The 15,669-nt window shown below is 49.6% G+C and overlaps 2 protein-coding genes across 9 annotated transcripts in view; both read left to right on the top strand.

Annotated features, from left to right (window-relative positions):
- The window catches only part of atp2b1a (ATPase plasma membrane Ca2+ transporting 1a), a 39,071-nt gene extending 30,742 nt beyond the window's left edge, over positions 1–8,329 (top strand). Inside the window, exons 19-21 of one of the 2 annotated variants that reach the window (XM_056578035.1) lie at positions 234–422; positions 1,807–1,896; positions 5,240–8,329. In XM_056578035.1, coding sequence (XP_056434010.1) covers positions 234–422; positions 1,807–1,896; positions 5,240–5,671 — 711 coding nt within the window. In that variant the 3' untranslated portion in view covers positions 5,672–8,329. The remainder of the gene's footprint in view (positions 1–233; positions 423–1,806; positions 1,897–5,239) is intronic. The other variant, XM_056578036.1, reaches the window with a different exon arrangement.
- Positions 8,330–11,987: 3,658 nt separating this feature from the next.
- Positions 11,988–15,669, top strand: part of LOC130372549 (NACHT, LRR and PYD domains-containing protein 3-like) — a 32,974-nt gene continuing 29,292 nt past the window's right edge. For 5 of the 7 annotated variants that reach the window (XM_056578612.1, XM_056578615.1, XM_056578613.1 and 2 more), the window contains exon 1: positions 14,051–15,553. In XM_056578612.1, the coding sequence (XP_056434587.1) occupies positions 15,453–15,553 (101 nt within the window). In that variant the 5' untranslated portion in view covers positions 14,051–15,452. Of the gene's footprint in view, positions 12,012–14,050; positions 15,554–15,669 lie in introns of those variants that run through there. The other 2 variants (XM_056578611.1, XM_056578610.1) reach the window with 2 other exon arrangements.

The raw sequence follows: 15,669 nt of genomic DNA, 5'->3' as shown, positions 1-15,669 counted from the left end.
GTGTTTACCGCAATCAAAGCTTGAAATCGGTGAACAAAAAGAAAGTTGAGTCATTCAGTTGTTCTGCTCTTCAGGCGGGGGGCAGCCCAGCCCAGTCTAGTGTCGGCCTCCCAGAGGAAACGGCTCTGGGTTCAGACCGCAACGTCCACATCCTACCTGTAGTCGTTGAGCGAAGTGCATTAATGACATCACTTATGTCATGCCCCTCCCCTTCCCCCCCCCCCCCCCCCCAGGTGATCGCCACGGTCCCGACCAGCCGGTTGAAGTTCCTGAAGTCGGCCGGCCACGGGACGCAGAAGGAGGAGATCCCCGACGACGAGCTGGACGACCTGGACGACAACGACGAGATCGACCACGCGGAGCGAGAGCTGCGCCGCGGGCAGATCCTCTGGTTCAGGGGCCTCAACCGCATCCAGACGCAGGTAACGTCAGCTCCACACACCCCCATCCCCGTCGCCCTGACGATCAGCCCCGCCCCCCTCCCTCCTCCTCCTCCTCCAAGTAGCACCGCCGCCGCCCGCAAGGGAACGGAGAGACGATTAGTAGGAACTATTATGTTATCATATACCCTGGGCTAAACCTTTCATCTCTCTCTCTGTCTCTCTGTCTCTCTGTCTCTCTGTCTCTCTGTCTCTCTGTCTCCTCTCTGTCTCCTCTCTGTCTCCTCTCTGTCTCTCGTGTTCCTTCTCTGTCTCGATATTCTTTAACGCCCCGTGCCCACTACCTCCGTCAGTTGTCCGTTGCCCATTGACTTTGAATGGGGACGGTCGCGCAATGCATTGTGGATCCGTCCGTTGACTTGGAGCGTTCGCCACCGTCAGAAAGTTGAAAAATGTTCAACTTTTTCGGCAGCGACGGTTCCGTCATCCAATCAGATCGCGTATGCAAATTTAAGCACTGTGACGCGACTCGGGCTCTGACGATACTGGAAAGGGGGAAAGCGGGTCTTCTTGCCTCGCAACAAGCAGGAAGAAGCGGGAAGAACCCGGCGAAGCGATTTGATTGGCTGACGGTTGCCTCTGCAAAGACTACTCCCCCATCCGTCAGCCACGCCTTCCCACGTCCGTTGACTGACGGTGCAGTGGGCACGAGGTGTAAGGGTGGCATGTGCCCTGAACAGAGCATCTATTCTATTGGGAGCCAATGCAGGTCTTTAAGGCTGATGTCCGAGCAGGTTGGCCAGCTTGAGTGAATGAATAAAGGGACCTGGAGGCACTGCTCAGAGAGAAGGCAGGGCCTCACATGATCACTTGATGAATGGTACGGCGATGACCGGAGGGAGAGGGCGACTCGGTCGGGAGAGATAAAGAAGCAGCAGAGAAGGGTGCCTTTTTAACCAGCCACGAGCCGCCTCCTCCTCCTCCTCCTCCTCCTCCTCCTCCTCCTCCTCCTCCCCCCCGCCTCCTCCTCCTCCTCCTCCTCCTCCTCCTCCTCCTCCTCCTCCTCCTCCTCCTCCCCCCGCCTCCTCCTCCTCCTCCTCTTTCCCCTACAGTCTCTTATTATTTTCTCTTTTACTCTCTGAATTATTAAATCAAATCTCTCTTTTTAAATTGACTATATTTCATTTCTATGATTATACGTGTCTTTTATTGTGCTCTCTTTCTCTTTTGTTCTTTCTTTCTCATTTAATCCCCTCTCCCTCCATCATTTCCTTTGTCTTTATTCGTTGGACTGTCTCTCTCTCTCTCTCTCCTCTGGCCCTGTGTGCCCTCCGTCTCTGTGTTAACGCTCCCTCTTGGTTCTTCTCTCCTCTGGTCTGTGCTCTGTTCTCCTGGTGTGTCACCTGGCTGTCCTGGTTCTTTGCAGATGGACGTAGTGAGCGCCTTCCAGAGCGCCAGCTCCTTTCAGGGGGTGCTCAGGCGCCAGGCGTCCAACTCCAGCCAGCCGCAGCACGATGTAACCAATGTTTCTAGCCCTTCACATGTAACCTTCTCTACCACTACTACCACCACACCCAGTACCAGTACCAGTACTACCACTCCTGCCATCAACTCCGCTTCTGCCACTGTGGGGTGTGAGTGCGTGTTCTCCTCTAGTGCATGACACTACTCTTACCGTTTTTTGGACTTTGATTTCTGTGTGCGTGTGTGTTAGTGTGTGTTTTCTTGATTTACCTGTTTGTGTGTTTTTGCATCGGTGACTCTCCTCTTCACTCTACCACTAATGCTCTCGTCTTGATGTTCGTTGACACAAGTTATCTTTGGACTCCCCCTCTCTCTCTCCCCCTCTCTCTCTCTCTTCCTTCACTCTAATGTTCCCTCGTCTTCCTCTTTCCTCTTCTACTTTAAATCCAACGTCCCCAGAACGCGCCCCCCTCGTCGACCTCCATACCGCTTGGACACCTTGCTGTGTGTATCTGTGTGACTCCATAACCCCATGGATTTATGTGTTTCCCAGTGGGGGGCTTCTGTGTTTGTTCTGCTTCTGCTTCTTGGTCTCCTGTGAGATATGGAGAAAAACAAGGTGGACGATGTAGTACTTTATCATGGGGGGGGGGGGTAGGGGTGTGTTTGTGGTGGGGTGGGGGTTCTGTTTGCTGTGCCTTTTTATTGGACTGACAACGCCAGGTTTGTCTGCCGCTGCCTTTAGTCTGTGCTGTACTACCCCCTCTGCTCCTCCTCCTCCTCCTCTTCTCTCCTGTCGGCTCTCATCCATGTGTGTTTTGCAGAGCTCTAGAACCTCGTAGCCGGGTAAATGGTTTGAGTATAAGCCCATGATCATGGTCCAAGAGTGTACCCCCCTTTTGAGACGACGCCCCTCTCTGTTCACGATGAAGGGACCCAGAGTGACCTTTCACCCTACAGCTGGACCAGGGCTCTTGCTGGTCCCCACGTCTCTCTCTCTCTCTGGCTCTCTCTCTCTCTGGCCCTCTCTCTCTCTCTCTCTGGCCCTCTCTGGCCCTCTCTGGCCCTCTCTGGCTCTCTGGCTCTCTCTGGCTCTCTGGCTCTCTGGCTCTCTCTCTCTCTCTCGCTCTCGCTCTCGCTCTCGCTCTCTCTCTCTCTCTCTCTCTCTCTCTCTCTCTCTCTCTCTCTCTCTCGCTCTCGCTCTCGCTCTCTCTCTCTCTCTGGCCCCTTCTCTCTCTCTCTCTCTCTGGCCCCTTCTCTCTCGCTCTGGCCCCTTCTCTCTCTCTCTGGCCCCTTCTCTCTCTCTCTCTCTCTCTGGCCCCTTCTCTCTCTCTCTGGCCCCTTCTCTCTCTCTCTCTCTCTCTGGCCCCTTCTCTCTCTCTCTCTCTCTCTCTCTCCCTGGTTGGGCTAATGTGCTCTTCTGAGGCGGAGATGCGTATAGCGTATCAGCGATTGCCCTTGGTAGCCTGCGCTAGTGTTCCACTATATCTGTGGTGTTGGACAGCCTCCATTTGAGATCCGCAACGATTTTAAAGAATCGCAAGATTGCATTAAGCTGAGGACACGGAGCACACTCGCTCTCCCTCTCTCATCAGGAGGCAGAGAGACTCTCACTCTGATTCTCTTTTCCCTTGCCAGGAGAGAGTGCGTGTGTGTGCGCGTTTGTTTTCCCCAGACACCGGAGACAGGTGGTCTGACAGAGCAGTAGCTCTCGTAATGTGCTGTGTTGTGTAGGGGTTTGTGTGGGAGTGTCCCCTTAGGGAATCCCCATCACCGCATCTCAATGTTAAACATGACACAACAGTTGGATCCAGCCGGGAGGGAGGAGGGCTGTGTTACAGTGTGCTGCCGGTTGTTGTTCCTAACCCTTTGTCCCTGCTAGGTTCCAGGGTGTTCCGATCCCCAGAGGGGAACCCTGCGACCTCACATTTTCTAACACAATTTTTAACAATTTCTTTCCAGGTTATCTCAAAAAGTCAATGATTCATGCAATCGTGTTTGTATGTTAAGTTTAAGTGTGTTTAAAGTATTTTAAATGCAATGTGAATTGCAATGTGGTGAGGCCTGTTGTTTGTCCACCTATGGTGGCCTCAATGACCAAAAGACCCCAACAGAAACCAAGACTGACTCCCAACGTGTTCCTCCTATAGATTCTGTGAAATGTGTCATGGGCTATACTCAAAGGTTTACTACTGTTGAACACCAGGTAGCGCTCGCTCTGCATGGGGCCCCTGCCTCGCTGTCGTGGTGCCGGTTTTCTCCTCACATGTTTTACCAGCTTGCAGACGCTTTGCTGCCGCCGCTCATCCCTTTATTCCCCCACAAGCTAATCCTCTCGCTCCCTCTTACTCGCTCTCCCTTCCAACTCCTTCTGTCCTTCTCACACTGTGTGTGTCCGTCTCTCTCTCTTACTGTCCTTCTCACTGTCTCTCTCTCTTACTGTCCTTCTCACTGTCTCTCTCTCTTCCTCTGTCCTTCAGGCTGTCTCTCACTTCCTCTGTCCTTCTGTCTGTCTCTTTCTCTTACTCTGTCTTTCTCACTTTCTCTCTCTTATTGTATTTTTGCTTGTCTCTCTCTTACTGTCTTACGTGCTGTCCTCATCTGTCTCTCCTATACTTATTTACTCTGCCAATTTCTCTATCTCTCTTTCTGTCTCTATCTGTCCCTCACTGTGCGTGCGTGCGTGCGTGCGTGTGTGCGTGTGTGTGTGTGTGTGTGTCTCTGTCTCTGTCTCTGACTCTCTGTCTCTCTCTGTGTGTGTCTCTCTCTGTCTTTGTCTCTCTGTCTGTCTCTCTCTCTCTCTCTCTCTCTGTCTCTCTCTCTGTCTCTCTCTCTCTGTCTGTCTCTGTCTCTGTCTCTCTGTGTGTGTATCTCTCTCTGTCTCTCTTTGAGCATGTTCAACAACAATAACCTCTTGTCTTTGGATCTGTCCTCTGTCAAAGAACTATTTTCCTTCCTGTCCCCTCTTTGCACTTTTGATTAAATTGGCCTCGGCCCCTAATCCAGAGTTGTTATTTGGTGAAATGCCCCTTCTAACCCTACAGTCACAGACTGCATTCTATTGGTCGGTTTCAACGCTCCCCAGGGGTCACTACTTACTTCTTCCCAAAGTATTTATTTGAAGCTCCTCACTAAACAGAGTGTTTCAACGGCAGTCCAGGGCAGTCAATGATTAACCACCAGCATCAGGACTACTCAAATGTACTACTAAGCACCACAGCATTCCTGCATGCATGCCCCCGCCGCCCAAAGCACACGAGTCGTCCCTACTATTGACCCTATTAAACCCCTCCTGAATGCAGTGCTGCCAGCTGTTTAAGGTCCAAATGTGTGTTTCTATGGAAACAAGACTGACTTTATCTCCATTTCCCCCCCCCCCCCCCCCCGTGGTGCAGATCCGGGTGGTGAATGCATTCCGCAGCTCCGTGTCCCTCTATGAGGGCATGGAGAAGCCCGACCCGCGCTCCTCCATCCATAACTTCATGAGCCACCCCGAGTTCACCATCGAGGACTCGGAGACGCACATCCCCCTGATCGACGACACCGACGCCGAGGACGACGCGCCCACCAAGCGCAACTCGGCCAGCCCCCGCAACGCCTCGCCCGCCCCGCCCTCGCCCGGCCCCGCCCCCGGGAGCCCCGCGCCCAGCCCCGCCCCCACGCCCCCCCTCCAGGGCCCCGAGCCCCCGCCGGCCACGCCCAACCAGAACAATAACGCCGTGGAGAGCAACAACCACCTCCACGTCGGCCTGAAGCCGCCGGCCCCCACCGCCTCGCCGCTGGCCAGCCCCGGGAGCCCCCTGCACAGCCTGGAGACCTCCCTCTGATCCCCCCCCCAGGGAGGGGGCCCTCACAGCCTGGAGGGGGCCCTCACAGCCTGGAGACCTCCCTCTGATCCCCCCCCAGGGAGGGGGCCCTCACAGCCTGGAGGGGGCCCTCACAGCCTGGAGGGGGCCCTCACAGCCTGGAGGGGGCCCTCACAGCCTGGAGACCTCCCTCTGATCCCCCCCCCAGGGAGGGGGCCCTCACAGCCTGGAGGGGGCCCTCACAGCCTGGAGACCTCCCTCTGATCCCCTGGGGCCGGAGGGGCCACACTGCTACTACTACTACTACTACTACTACTACTACTACTACTACTAGTACTACTACGACAAACACACACCCCTGACACCACCTCCCTCAGTCCCTCCACACACACACACACACATACACATACACATACACATACACATACACATACACATACACACACACACACACACACAGCTCCACGCACACCACCACTTTACCGCCCAGCTCGGGAGGAAGCTCTGACGACCGGACAGATGCACTAGCAGGGGAAGGGGAGAGGAAACGAGGAGACAAGGAGAGGAGTCAAGGAGGGGCCGCAGGCTCCTCGGGGGGGGCAGGGGGGTCCGGGATTGGCCCGGCTGGGCTTCGGTGATGCATCAGACATTGGTTCAGAGTGGAGGGTTTTGGTTGGTGTGGATGCATTTGTCTTTTGAAACATTTTTTCTCTCCCCCCCCCCCCACCCCCGGACTCCCCGACCTCACCCCCCCCACCACCCTTCCTCCGTGGTATAATTGTCTTTTTCTCGGTGCACGAGAGGTGTGATTACAAACTCGGATTGAAAGTGACCTGTTTTTATTATTATTATTATTGTTGTTGTTGTTATTCTTATTCTTCTTCTTATTATTATTGATTGAGGAGAAGAAGCTCCTCCTGGCTTGATGATCGGCTGTACGAATTTAAAAGAATCTCTACGCTTTTATCTGAATGATGTATATTTAGCTCTCTGGCCCTCGCTCATTCAAAGCCTCTGCTCCATTGGCTGTTAATATTCTGAACTATTTATGTTTTTTTTTTTTGATAAAGCAGGTCTGTTTACAAAGTTTGTAGATACTTTTTTTCTGTTCGTGGGCAAAAAGAGCTTCCTGGCGTACGATCGAATTAAAACTGGGGACAGTTTAAAAAAACTAAAAAGAAGAGACACAAAAGATCGAATGAGACACTATTTCAGATACTGCTGTATTTTCAGGAAAAAAAGGGTGTTTCTATGGAAACCTAACTATTTTTGCCTGCACGTTTTACTTGTTATATATTTGTAGATAAATATAAAACTCTCTAGCCAAACAGATAAACACTAAGGCTTGTGAAACAGTGGAACAGAGGTCTGCCGCAGGGGATTTCACAGGAGACAAACCGGACCTCTCTCCACTCACATTTCTATGTAAAGTTTCTGAGGAGCTCCGAGTTCTATTCACTCACTCATTCATTCAGTCATTCATGGGTTTATCGATTGCATTCAAGGGCTCTGGACACCTTGATGGTCACGTTTTGAAAGGGTATGTTCTTAAGAGTTTTTGAAACTGCTGGTTGACCTACACATTGTCCTTCTCTTGAGTTCTTTCCTCTCCTTTCTTTACATCAGTCCCTGCCAATGTACAATATTCATATTTGTTTACTCAGGCATAGAAAGGAATTAATACAACAGCAACAAAAAAAATCGACTAAGACGGAATCTTTTAACTTAACTTTTGTCTTTAGTAGGGAAATGTTGTCTCTGGTCAAATCAAATGGATTTTTTTCCCTTCATATTTCATTCAATCTTTAAGATCTCTCTTTGGAACAACTTTATGCATCCCTCTATCCCATATCTATTTTGTTGACTTTTAAAAAATAATCCCTCACCACAAAAAAATAAACAGTTTGTATCGTCCATCTTTGTCCATAAGACTCCTTCTACCACCACCATGAAAATGTTGCTGCATCTGGGTTGTTTGTAAAATATTTTTGACACCTGATGTACTGGAAACAAACAAAAAAAAAAAGGATTTGACACGTCAACATAAACGACACATACACTGGTATCTGCACAGGGTACTTTATTTCATAGCGTCCCTTGGGGAACAAATTTTGATACACACCAGACAAATTGTACCTTTGTATTTTTATGACGACACAGTTGCTAACCTTTCCTCCTACTCGCAGAACGCGAGACTTGACACACAAAAACGCGGGACTGGGGTGGGGGGGGCTTCGGGCTCTTGAGAATTAAAACAAATGGGTGTAAATTGGTGTGATAGGAATATTCTTCTCAGGGTGCACACGTTTTGAAAGAGAACCGGCTTCTATAGAAGAGTTTGCGGTCAAAATTGTAATGCATTGTGAAACCGATTGGGGGAATTCCTTGGCCGGCACGGTGACTGCATAGCATCGCTCCTGGTATGAACCTGGAGGACGGCGGCACAAGGGAAATGTTAACCACAATAATACATAACGTTATTTTCTGGAAATTTTTTCTTTTTTTTTGTCATGTTTTACAGATGAAATAAAGCAGCTTGATATGGCGTACAAACTGAAGGATGAGAAAAAAGCAGTATCCATACAAAGGAGTTTGTTCCGTAGCTTCTTCCTGTAACGGGAATGAATGTTTATCCATCTGTTTTCTGGATTTTTTTTTTAACATTTGGAAAATAAAGTACTTCATGTCTGGTTATCTTGAGCAATTTAAATGGTTATCGTGATTGGATTTACATTTGAAACTTTGTCAAGTAATGTGTATGGTTTTTAAAAATAAAAAATGTATTTAGCCTAAATGCAGGGCCCTGCGTTTTATTCATCAGTGGCAGTTTTGGCAGGAATCCGTGAAGAAGACTAAAATGTGTAAAAAATATTCATGTCCTAAGGTTAAGGAGTCCGGGCTTGCCTCCAAGGTAGGCCAATTAACAGCGGAGCTCGAAAGCATGAAGTCCCTCTTCCTGGCCTTTCGGGCTGGGACTGGTGCAGGGGAGCCAGGTGCTCTTGCTCCTCCGGCAGCTGCCTTGGAGCCGGAGGAAGATGTGCTTTCTCTGGCAGCGTGAGCTGCCGAGTATGAGCCGGATGGGGTCCTACAGGACGCAGCCTCCCGTGCCTCCGCGGCGTGCTCCCGTCCTTCGACCCGCAGCTCTACTGGTGCTTCTGAGGCCAACTCAATGGGAGCCATCATTCGTATGGCCCTGGCCAGTCTGCGGCTAGACGTGCCGCAAGCGCAGCTGGCTCCGGCCAGTGCTTTCTTCATGCGTGGCCCAGCCCCCGCCAGCTTTACCGTGCCTCCATCGGAGGAGTATCTGAGGGAGTTGCATGTATGCTGGAGGGATTCTAGAGCTCTCTCTCATGCAACATCCGACGGTCTGCCCCTGGCAGCCATGCAGGATGCACCCAAGTTTGGCTTGGACCGCATGCCAGCAGTTGAGCCGACCATAGCCGCTCTAATTGTCTCGCCTGATGAGGCTCTAAGACCGGATGCGAGGTGTCCTCGTCCCCAGTGTCAGGTTACGGATAACCTGCTCTCCAAAGTCTATGACGCAGCGGCACGCATGGGACGCATAGGCAATTCTATGTCCCACCTGATGCTCGCTCTGTCAGCATCCCTGCAGGAGGTTGCAGTGGGTGCTCCGGCCCACGATTTCAGTGACGCTTCTCTGCAGGCGTTCGGCCCCCAGCCTGTGGCCGGGTCAAGATGACCATCATACGACCCGGCAAAAACCCAAGCCCTCACCCAGGAGTTGTCCGCCCTCCTGGACAAGGGTGCCATCGACCCAGTAGATCCCCTGTTGCAACTCAGGGGGTTCTACTCAACTTACTTTCTGGTAACAAAGAAAGAAGGCGGACACCGTCCTATCCTCGACTTGAGGGGTCTCAAAAGGTTCCTGAAGGTCCTGAGGTTCCACATGCTAAGCACTGCAGAGGTTCTGCCTACTGTTGCCAGAGGGGAGTGGTTTACATCAGTAGACCTGAACGATGCCTACTTTCACGTTCCTATAGCACCACACCACAGACAGTTTCTGCGGTTTGCTTTCCAGGGGCGACGTTTTCAGTTCATGTTGCTCCCATTCGGCCTCTCCCTTTCCCCACGGATTTTCACCAGGTGTGTGGTGGCAGCCCTCTCACCCCTGCAGTCGCGGGGCATGAAGAACCTGCCATATCTGTTTGCCTTCTTGCCCTGGCTCCTTGGAGGGACAGATCGTTTCTTCTCCAGGGCAATCAGGCTGCAGACTTACTCTCCCGTTGCAAGCCTCCGCCGGGGGAGTGGCGGCTTCATCCGGAGGTCATTCTCAACATCTGGGACGTCTTCGGCAGGGCAGAGCTGGATCTCTTTGCCACAAAGGAGTTGACCCATTGCCCCCTGTGGTTCTCCTGGACAGAGGAGAGCAGCCCTCTGGGTCAGGATGCTCTCGCCCACGATTGGCCAGAGGGTCTCCTCTATGCCTTTCCACCAATCCCTCTGATATTTCCGACGCTACAGAGGGTCCTCCAGCAGGGTCACAGACTGCTGTTGGTAGCCCCCTTCTGGCCAGGGAGAACATGGTTTCCACTGCTGCGCAGGCTCTGCAGCAGTTCACCACAGCGCCTTCCCGACAGGAAGGATCTCCTGTCTCAGTGACAGGGCAAGATCTGGCATCCCGACCCTCGTTGCCTGCAGCTATGGGTCTGGCCTCTGCAGGGAGTACTCAGACGATGTCTGCAATACCATACTGAACGCCAGGGCGCCTTCTACTCGGGCACAGTATGAGAATAGGTGGCAGCTATTTAACGCATGGTGTTCAGACAGGGCTGAGGACCCTGTGCATTGTTCAGTTCCAAATATTTTGGAGTTCCTCCAGTCACTCGTGGATGGCGGCCGGTCCCCAGCTACTCTGAGGGTATACGTGGCAGCCATCTCCTCAAGACATGCTCGGGTGGATAATAACACAGCGCGTTGCGGTTACGACCCCCACGAGCACAGTGTGCCCCAGCATGGGATCTGCACCTGGTGCTCGATGCTTTATGCTTGCCTCCTTTTGAACCCCTGGCTCAGGTGGAGCTGAAGTGGGTCTCTACTAAAACTGCCTTTCTCCTGGTCATCGCGCCAGCGAAGCGCGTCGGGGAGCTTCATGCTGACTCATGTCTGAGGTGGAACTCAGATGGCTCAGGGGTTACCCTGTGGCCGAATCCAGCTTTCCTCCCGAAGGTTCTGTCATCATCAAACCTCAACCGACCTGTCCGCCTGGCACAATTTATCGCCTCGGAAGGGGAGGACAGGTTCAAACTGCTGTGTCCTGTGCGAGCTCTGAGAGCGTACATAGCTGCGACCGCAGGCATTAGACGGTCGGACCAGCTCTTCCTCTGCTATGGTGGTCCTAGGAGGGGCTGTGCTCTCTCCAAGCAGCGATTGTCTCATTGGGTTGTGGACGTCATCACCCATGCCTATAAAGGAGGTGGTCACCCCCTGCCATCCGGGGTCAGGTGCCACTCTACCAGGGCTGTCTCAACGTCATGGGCTGCCCTGCGGGGCGTGCCCCTGGAAGACATCTGTGATGTGGTCCTGTTGCCCGACTCTGCTGTTTCCTCTCAATGAGGTAGGTGTTAGAGTTCCTCGTGACCTTGTTGGTATGAGCAATCCAGTGCTTGAAGCACCGGTCAGTAAGTATGAAATAGAAGGATAGTTACGTATGTAACTACGGTTCTATGAATCCTGGATGACCGCCAGAGTGCTCTGTCACTCAGAAGCCTCGGTACTCGCGAGAAGATTCTGCAGGAACTGATCCTCTAATGTCAGCGGAATATATAGGCTGTCCGGAGCTCATCAGGGGTCACAGGTGTCTTTGTACCGCCTCTGGCGGTCATCCAGTATTCATAGAACCGTAGTTACATACGTAACTATCGATTCATACGTTCACACTGACGCAAATAAAGTGTTGATTTAAACAAGGTGGTGATATCTTTGAAGGAGGGAGGAGGATTGTACATGGAGGTGTTCAGCAGACACAGAGCAGAGAAGGCCTTTTCTACTTGATGTGCTTCTATTCATGACGTTATCAGTCTCTTTATTGATAACATGGTATCTGTGTTCTGTTGGTTCTGCTGTAGAGAAGCAGCTGACTCAGTGACTGAGTGTCTCTACAGGCTGGTTGAACCATCGAGTGTCTCTTGGTTTTTCTCTGAGCTTCTACACATCACAGCTCTCCGTCCATCATTGTTATTTTAACAAAGTTATTATTCTTGGATCAGCCGCCTTAGCATGTTAGTCTGGGAGGAGTATGAACTAGAAGGGGAACTGGTCCAACTGGTTGGTTCATCATTTCCTTGTTATGATTCAGATGGTTTGGTGTGGCTCACTTCATAACAGCAGGAAGACGACTAAGGTACTGTAGTCCACTCTGATCCGTGATAGATCATACATAACTTTGAATCTCATCAATAGGGTGATGGTTAGTTTCCTGTAAAACCACATGAACCTGAACCTTCCAGCCTGGAGTCAAGCGTCCGGTTGAGGTTATAATGACTGTTTCCTCTGATTTAGAATGTGTTCTTAATCACAAGTGTCCTTTGGTGACTTTAAAGGTACTTAAGATATAATGTACAGTTGTTATATTTGTAGTGTGTTGTTATGAGTACATTATTTAGACAGGAAGACGGCCATCTTGGTTAGGGAAGGTGTTTATACGTCCTCTTGTACTGGGTCTTTTTCTCTGTGGGCCTGCATCATTCTGCAGTGTATAACCTTCTCTATATCTGAGAGTATCCCTCGTATGAGACGGAAATTACCTTCAAGTTTAATTAACTCTGCTGTAGAGAAGCAGCTGACTCAGTGACTTCTGTGTTGACAGCCTCAACACAAGTCACTGGTGATGACTGGTTCGTGTTTTTTAAGTCAGCCAATCGCACTGACATCTTCTCACCAGCTGCGTTGCACCTTTTCCAGGGTTTCAAACGGACCCTGTGTCAATTAATTTGGTTAACTACTCTCAAGACGTTTAAATGATTCATGTACACTTATAGCAAAATGTTCCACTTTACTACAGCTGGAGTTGAATGAATCACAGACTGCAGCAGAGTAGACCGTTTGGGATCTTAAAGGGTAGGATGTTAAACTTGGCAAAAGTGAAGATTTGTGTGTGTGTGTGTGTGTGTTGGGCCTTATCTGAATACCTGCCAGGAAAGGGTTTAGCCTAAGGGAGGAAAAGACGCAAGAAGAATCCAACCGAACGAGATTCTCTTCAAGACTCATTCAAGAGAAATGAATAAAGAAATTTAATTAATTAAAAAATCACACGCCAGTACAACATGCTAACCCTTACTGAGTACTCTTTACTCTGAGTGGTCGGTACTCTGAGTATCTTGTGCTCTGAGGAAACTCTACTCAGTACTCGGCTCTTCTGAAAAGCGGAATCATCCGTATAGATTCTACTGATTCATACCGTGGCGACTCCTACGGGTTCGCGCAGGGGATCCTGGGAATCTGTGTTGCCTGATTAACAAAGGGCCTTTATCGTCCTTTGTAATTGTTTGGATAAGTGGGGTTAGTGGGTTGGGGACGGGGTAGTTAATTGGTTGTGTGTTGTTGAGTGTTAACATGTTGTGTGTATCGTTGCCGCCAACGTTACCAAGAAGGACATGTTAGTTTGTTGGGTGCGCTGTTTGCCGTATGGTCATGAATCAAGGTTCTGCAGTCGTGCGGTGCATGGTACGCAGAACTACGATTTATTAAAGGTTGACTATGTGTGCTTCTTGGCAGCCGTTACAATCTGTTTCCCCTGAGGCAATAGAGCGGCAAGGTCACGCCCCTTCCGGTAGAGCCCATGGGACCTATGAGATCAAAAAATATGAATGGGTTTCAATGGAGTGAAGTAATTATTTTCTGGCCCCAGTCTTTATATGCCCCGGATTACACATACGTTGTTTTTGGATTTAAATGATAATTCTTCATGTCAACAGTTTTACCGTTTATTATGGAATTGTTCAGATAAAGGCTGTAGAGGAAACACAATGAGAAAGACTACATGTCTCGTGACGTCACTCTCCCTGCGACTGGCGGGGACAAGACCGACAATCTCCCCATCGGCACAACTGAAACTCTCCACATGCCCCGACTTATGGTTTTCACCTATTTTGATGCTTTTATCCTCCCCTTGGAAAAAAGCGGTGAAGTGGAGCAGAGAGATCGCCATGTCTGTACCAGAGTGGTGGTGACGTATATCATTCGCGTCGAGAGCAGCAAGGGGCTGTAGTTCACAAAGCGGCCTCACACAAATCCTAACATTATCAAACTTATTTTTATTTTTCTTTGCATGAAAAATTATCATTTAATTCCACAAACAACAATTGTGTAATCCGGGGCATATAAAGACTGGGACCAACAAATAATTACTTCCCTACATTGAAACCCATTCATATTTTTTGATCTCAAAGGTCCCATGGGCTCTACCGGAAGGAGCGTGACTTCGCAACTCTATTCAAGTGTTAAAATAAACTAGGTCGTGATCCTTTAAGATGGAGGAGGATTATGCATGGAGGTGTTCAGCAGACACAGAGCCGAGGACGCCTCTTCTACTTGATGTGCTTCTTTTCAGTATATCAGTCTCTTTATTTGTAACACGCCATCTATGTTCCTGTTGGTTCTGCTGTAGAGAAGCAGCTGACTCAGTGACTGAGTGGCTCTGCATGCTGGTTGAACCATCTAGTGTCTCTTGGTTTTTCTCTAGTCTGTTTACATGAACATACAAGTTAATGGACTTTAGCTGTGATGTGTAGAAGCTCAGACTAGTATTCACTTGTTTGTATCTGACATGTTTTGAATACTTCCTGCAGTCTTCTTCAGATGCGTCAGCTGTTGCTGTGACGTGTGTTGTGTCAGCTGAAGTTATAGAGAACCATGTCAGATACAAATGAATAATAGTCTGTGTACATGAACATACAGTTAATTTATCAAGTTAGACTAAATTAACTTTTTCTGAGCTAAAGTCCATCATTCATATTTTAATAAAGTTATTATTCTTGGGTCAGCCGCCTTAGCATGTCAGTCTGGGAGGAGTATGAACTGGGAGGGGAACTGGTCCAACTGGTTGGTTCATCATTTCCTTGTTATGAGTCGGACGGTTTGGTGTGGCTCACTTCATCACAGCAGGAAGACGACTAAGGTACTGTAGTCAACTATGATCCGTGATGGATCATAAATATGAATAACTGAATCTTATCAATAGTTTGATGGTTAGCTTCCTGTAAAACCACATGGTTAAAAACCTTAGTCAATGTATGAATGCATTGCTATTTGATACATTTGCTATTGAATCATTTTTAAGATTCCTGCTCTGTAGAATGCTACCTGTTAGACTGTGGGCATTGGGGACCGAACCCTGAACCTTCCAGCCTGGAGTGAGCGTCAGGTTGACGTTAAAAGTGACTTTTTCTTCTTGTGTCTCCTTGTGTCCTTTGGTGACCTTAAAGGTACTTAGGACAGTATGTACAGCTGTTATATTTGTAGTGAGGTATTATGATTACATTATTGAGACAGGAAGATGGCCATCTTGGTTAGTGAAGGTGTTTAAACGTCATCTCTTACAAGGTCTTGTTCTCTGTATTTGTTCTCTGGAATGATGATATGTTATTAAATAGTTTATTAGAAACGTCTGGGCAGCATCTCCTCATCTCTCCCTCGTTGAGGACGAGAGGGTCTATGAATCTGCGTCTAGTTAAGACCACCCTGCCTCTGGTCCAAAGAGACAGAGACAACAGCCCCTTGTGACCGGAAGTACGCAGCTCATATAAAAGCAGAGAATAAACACTTGAGTGGTCGTAGGAACCTTATGGAGCTGCGGTCGACTATGGACGAGGAGAGAGAGGAGGGGGGTCCTACCTCTAAGACCACTCTGTCTGGGGAACATGGTGGCCAGAGCAAAGCTAAGAGGTAAGAAGAGGATCTCTCTGTCTGTGACTATTGTCCATCTCAGAGCTCAGCAGTGATACATCATACTCCATCATTAGTCTGAGTAACAGCTGTGTGTGTGTGTGTGTGTGTGTGTG

The sequence above is a fragment of the Gadus chalcogrammus genome, chromosome 19, assembly GCF_026213295.1.
Source record: "Gadus chalcogrammus isolate NIFS_2021 chromosome 19, NIFS_Gcha_1.0, whole genome shotgun sequence".
Classification (NCBI taxonomy): Eukaryota; Metazoa; Chordata; class Actinopteri; order Gadiformes; family Gadidae; genus Gadus; species Gadus chalcogrammus.
Note: the sequence above shows the minus strand (reverse complement) of the source record. Positions and strands in the feature narration are given on the sequence as shown.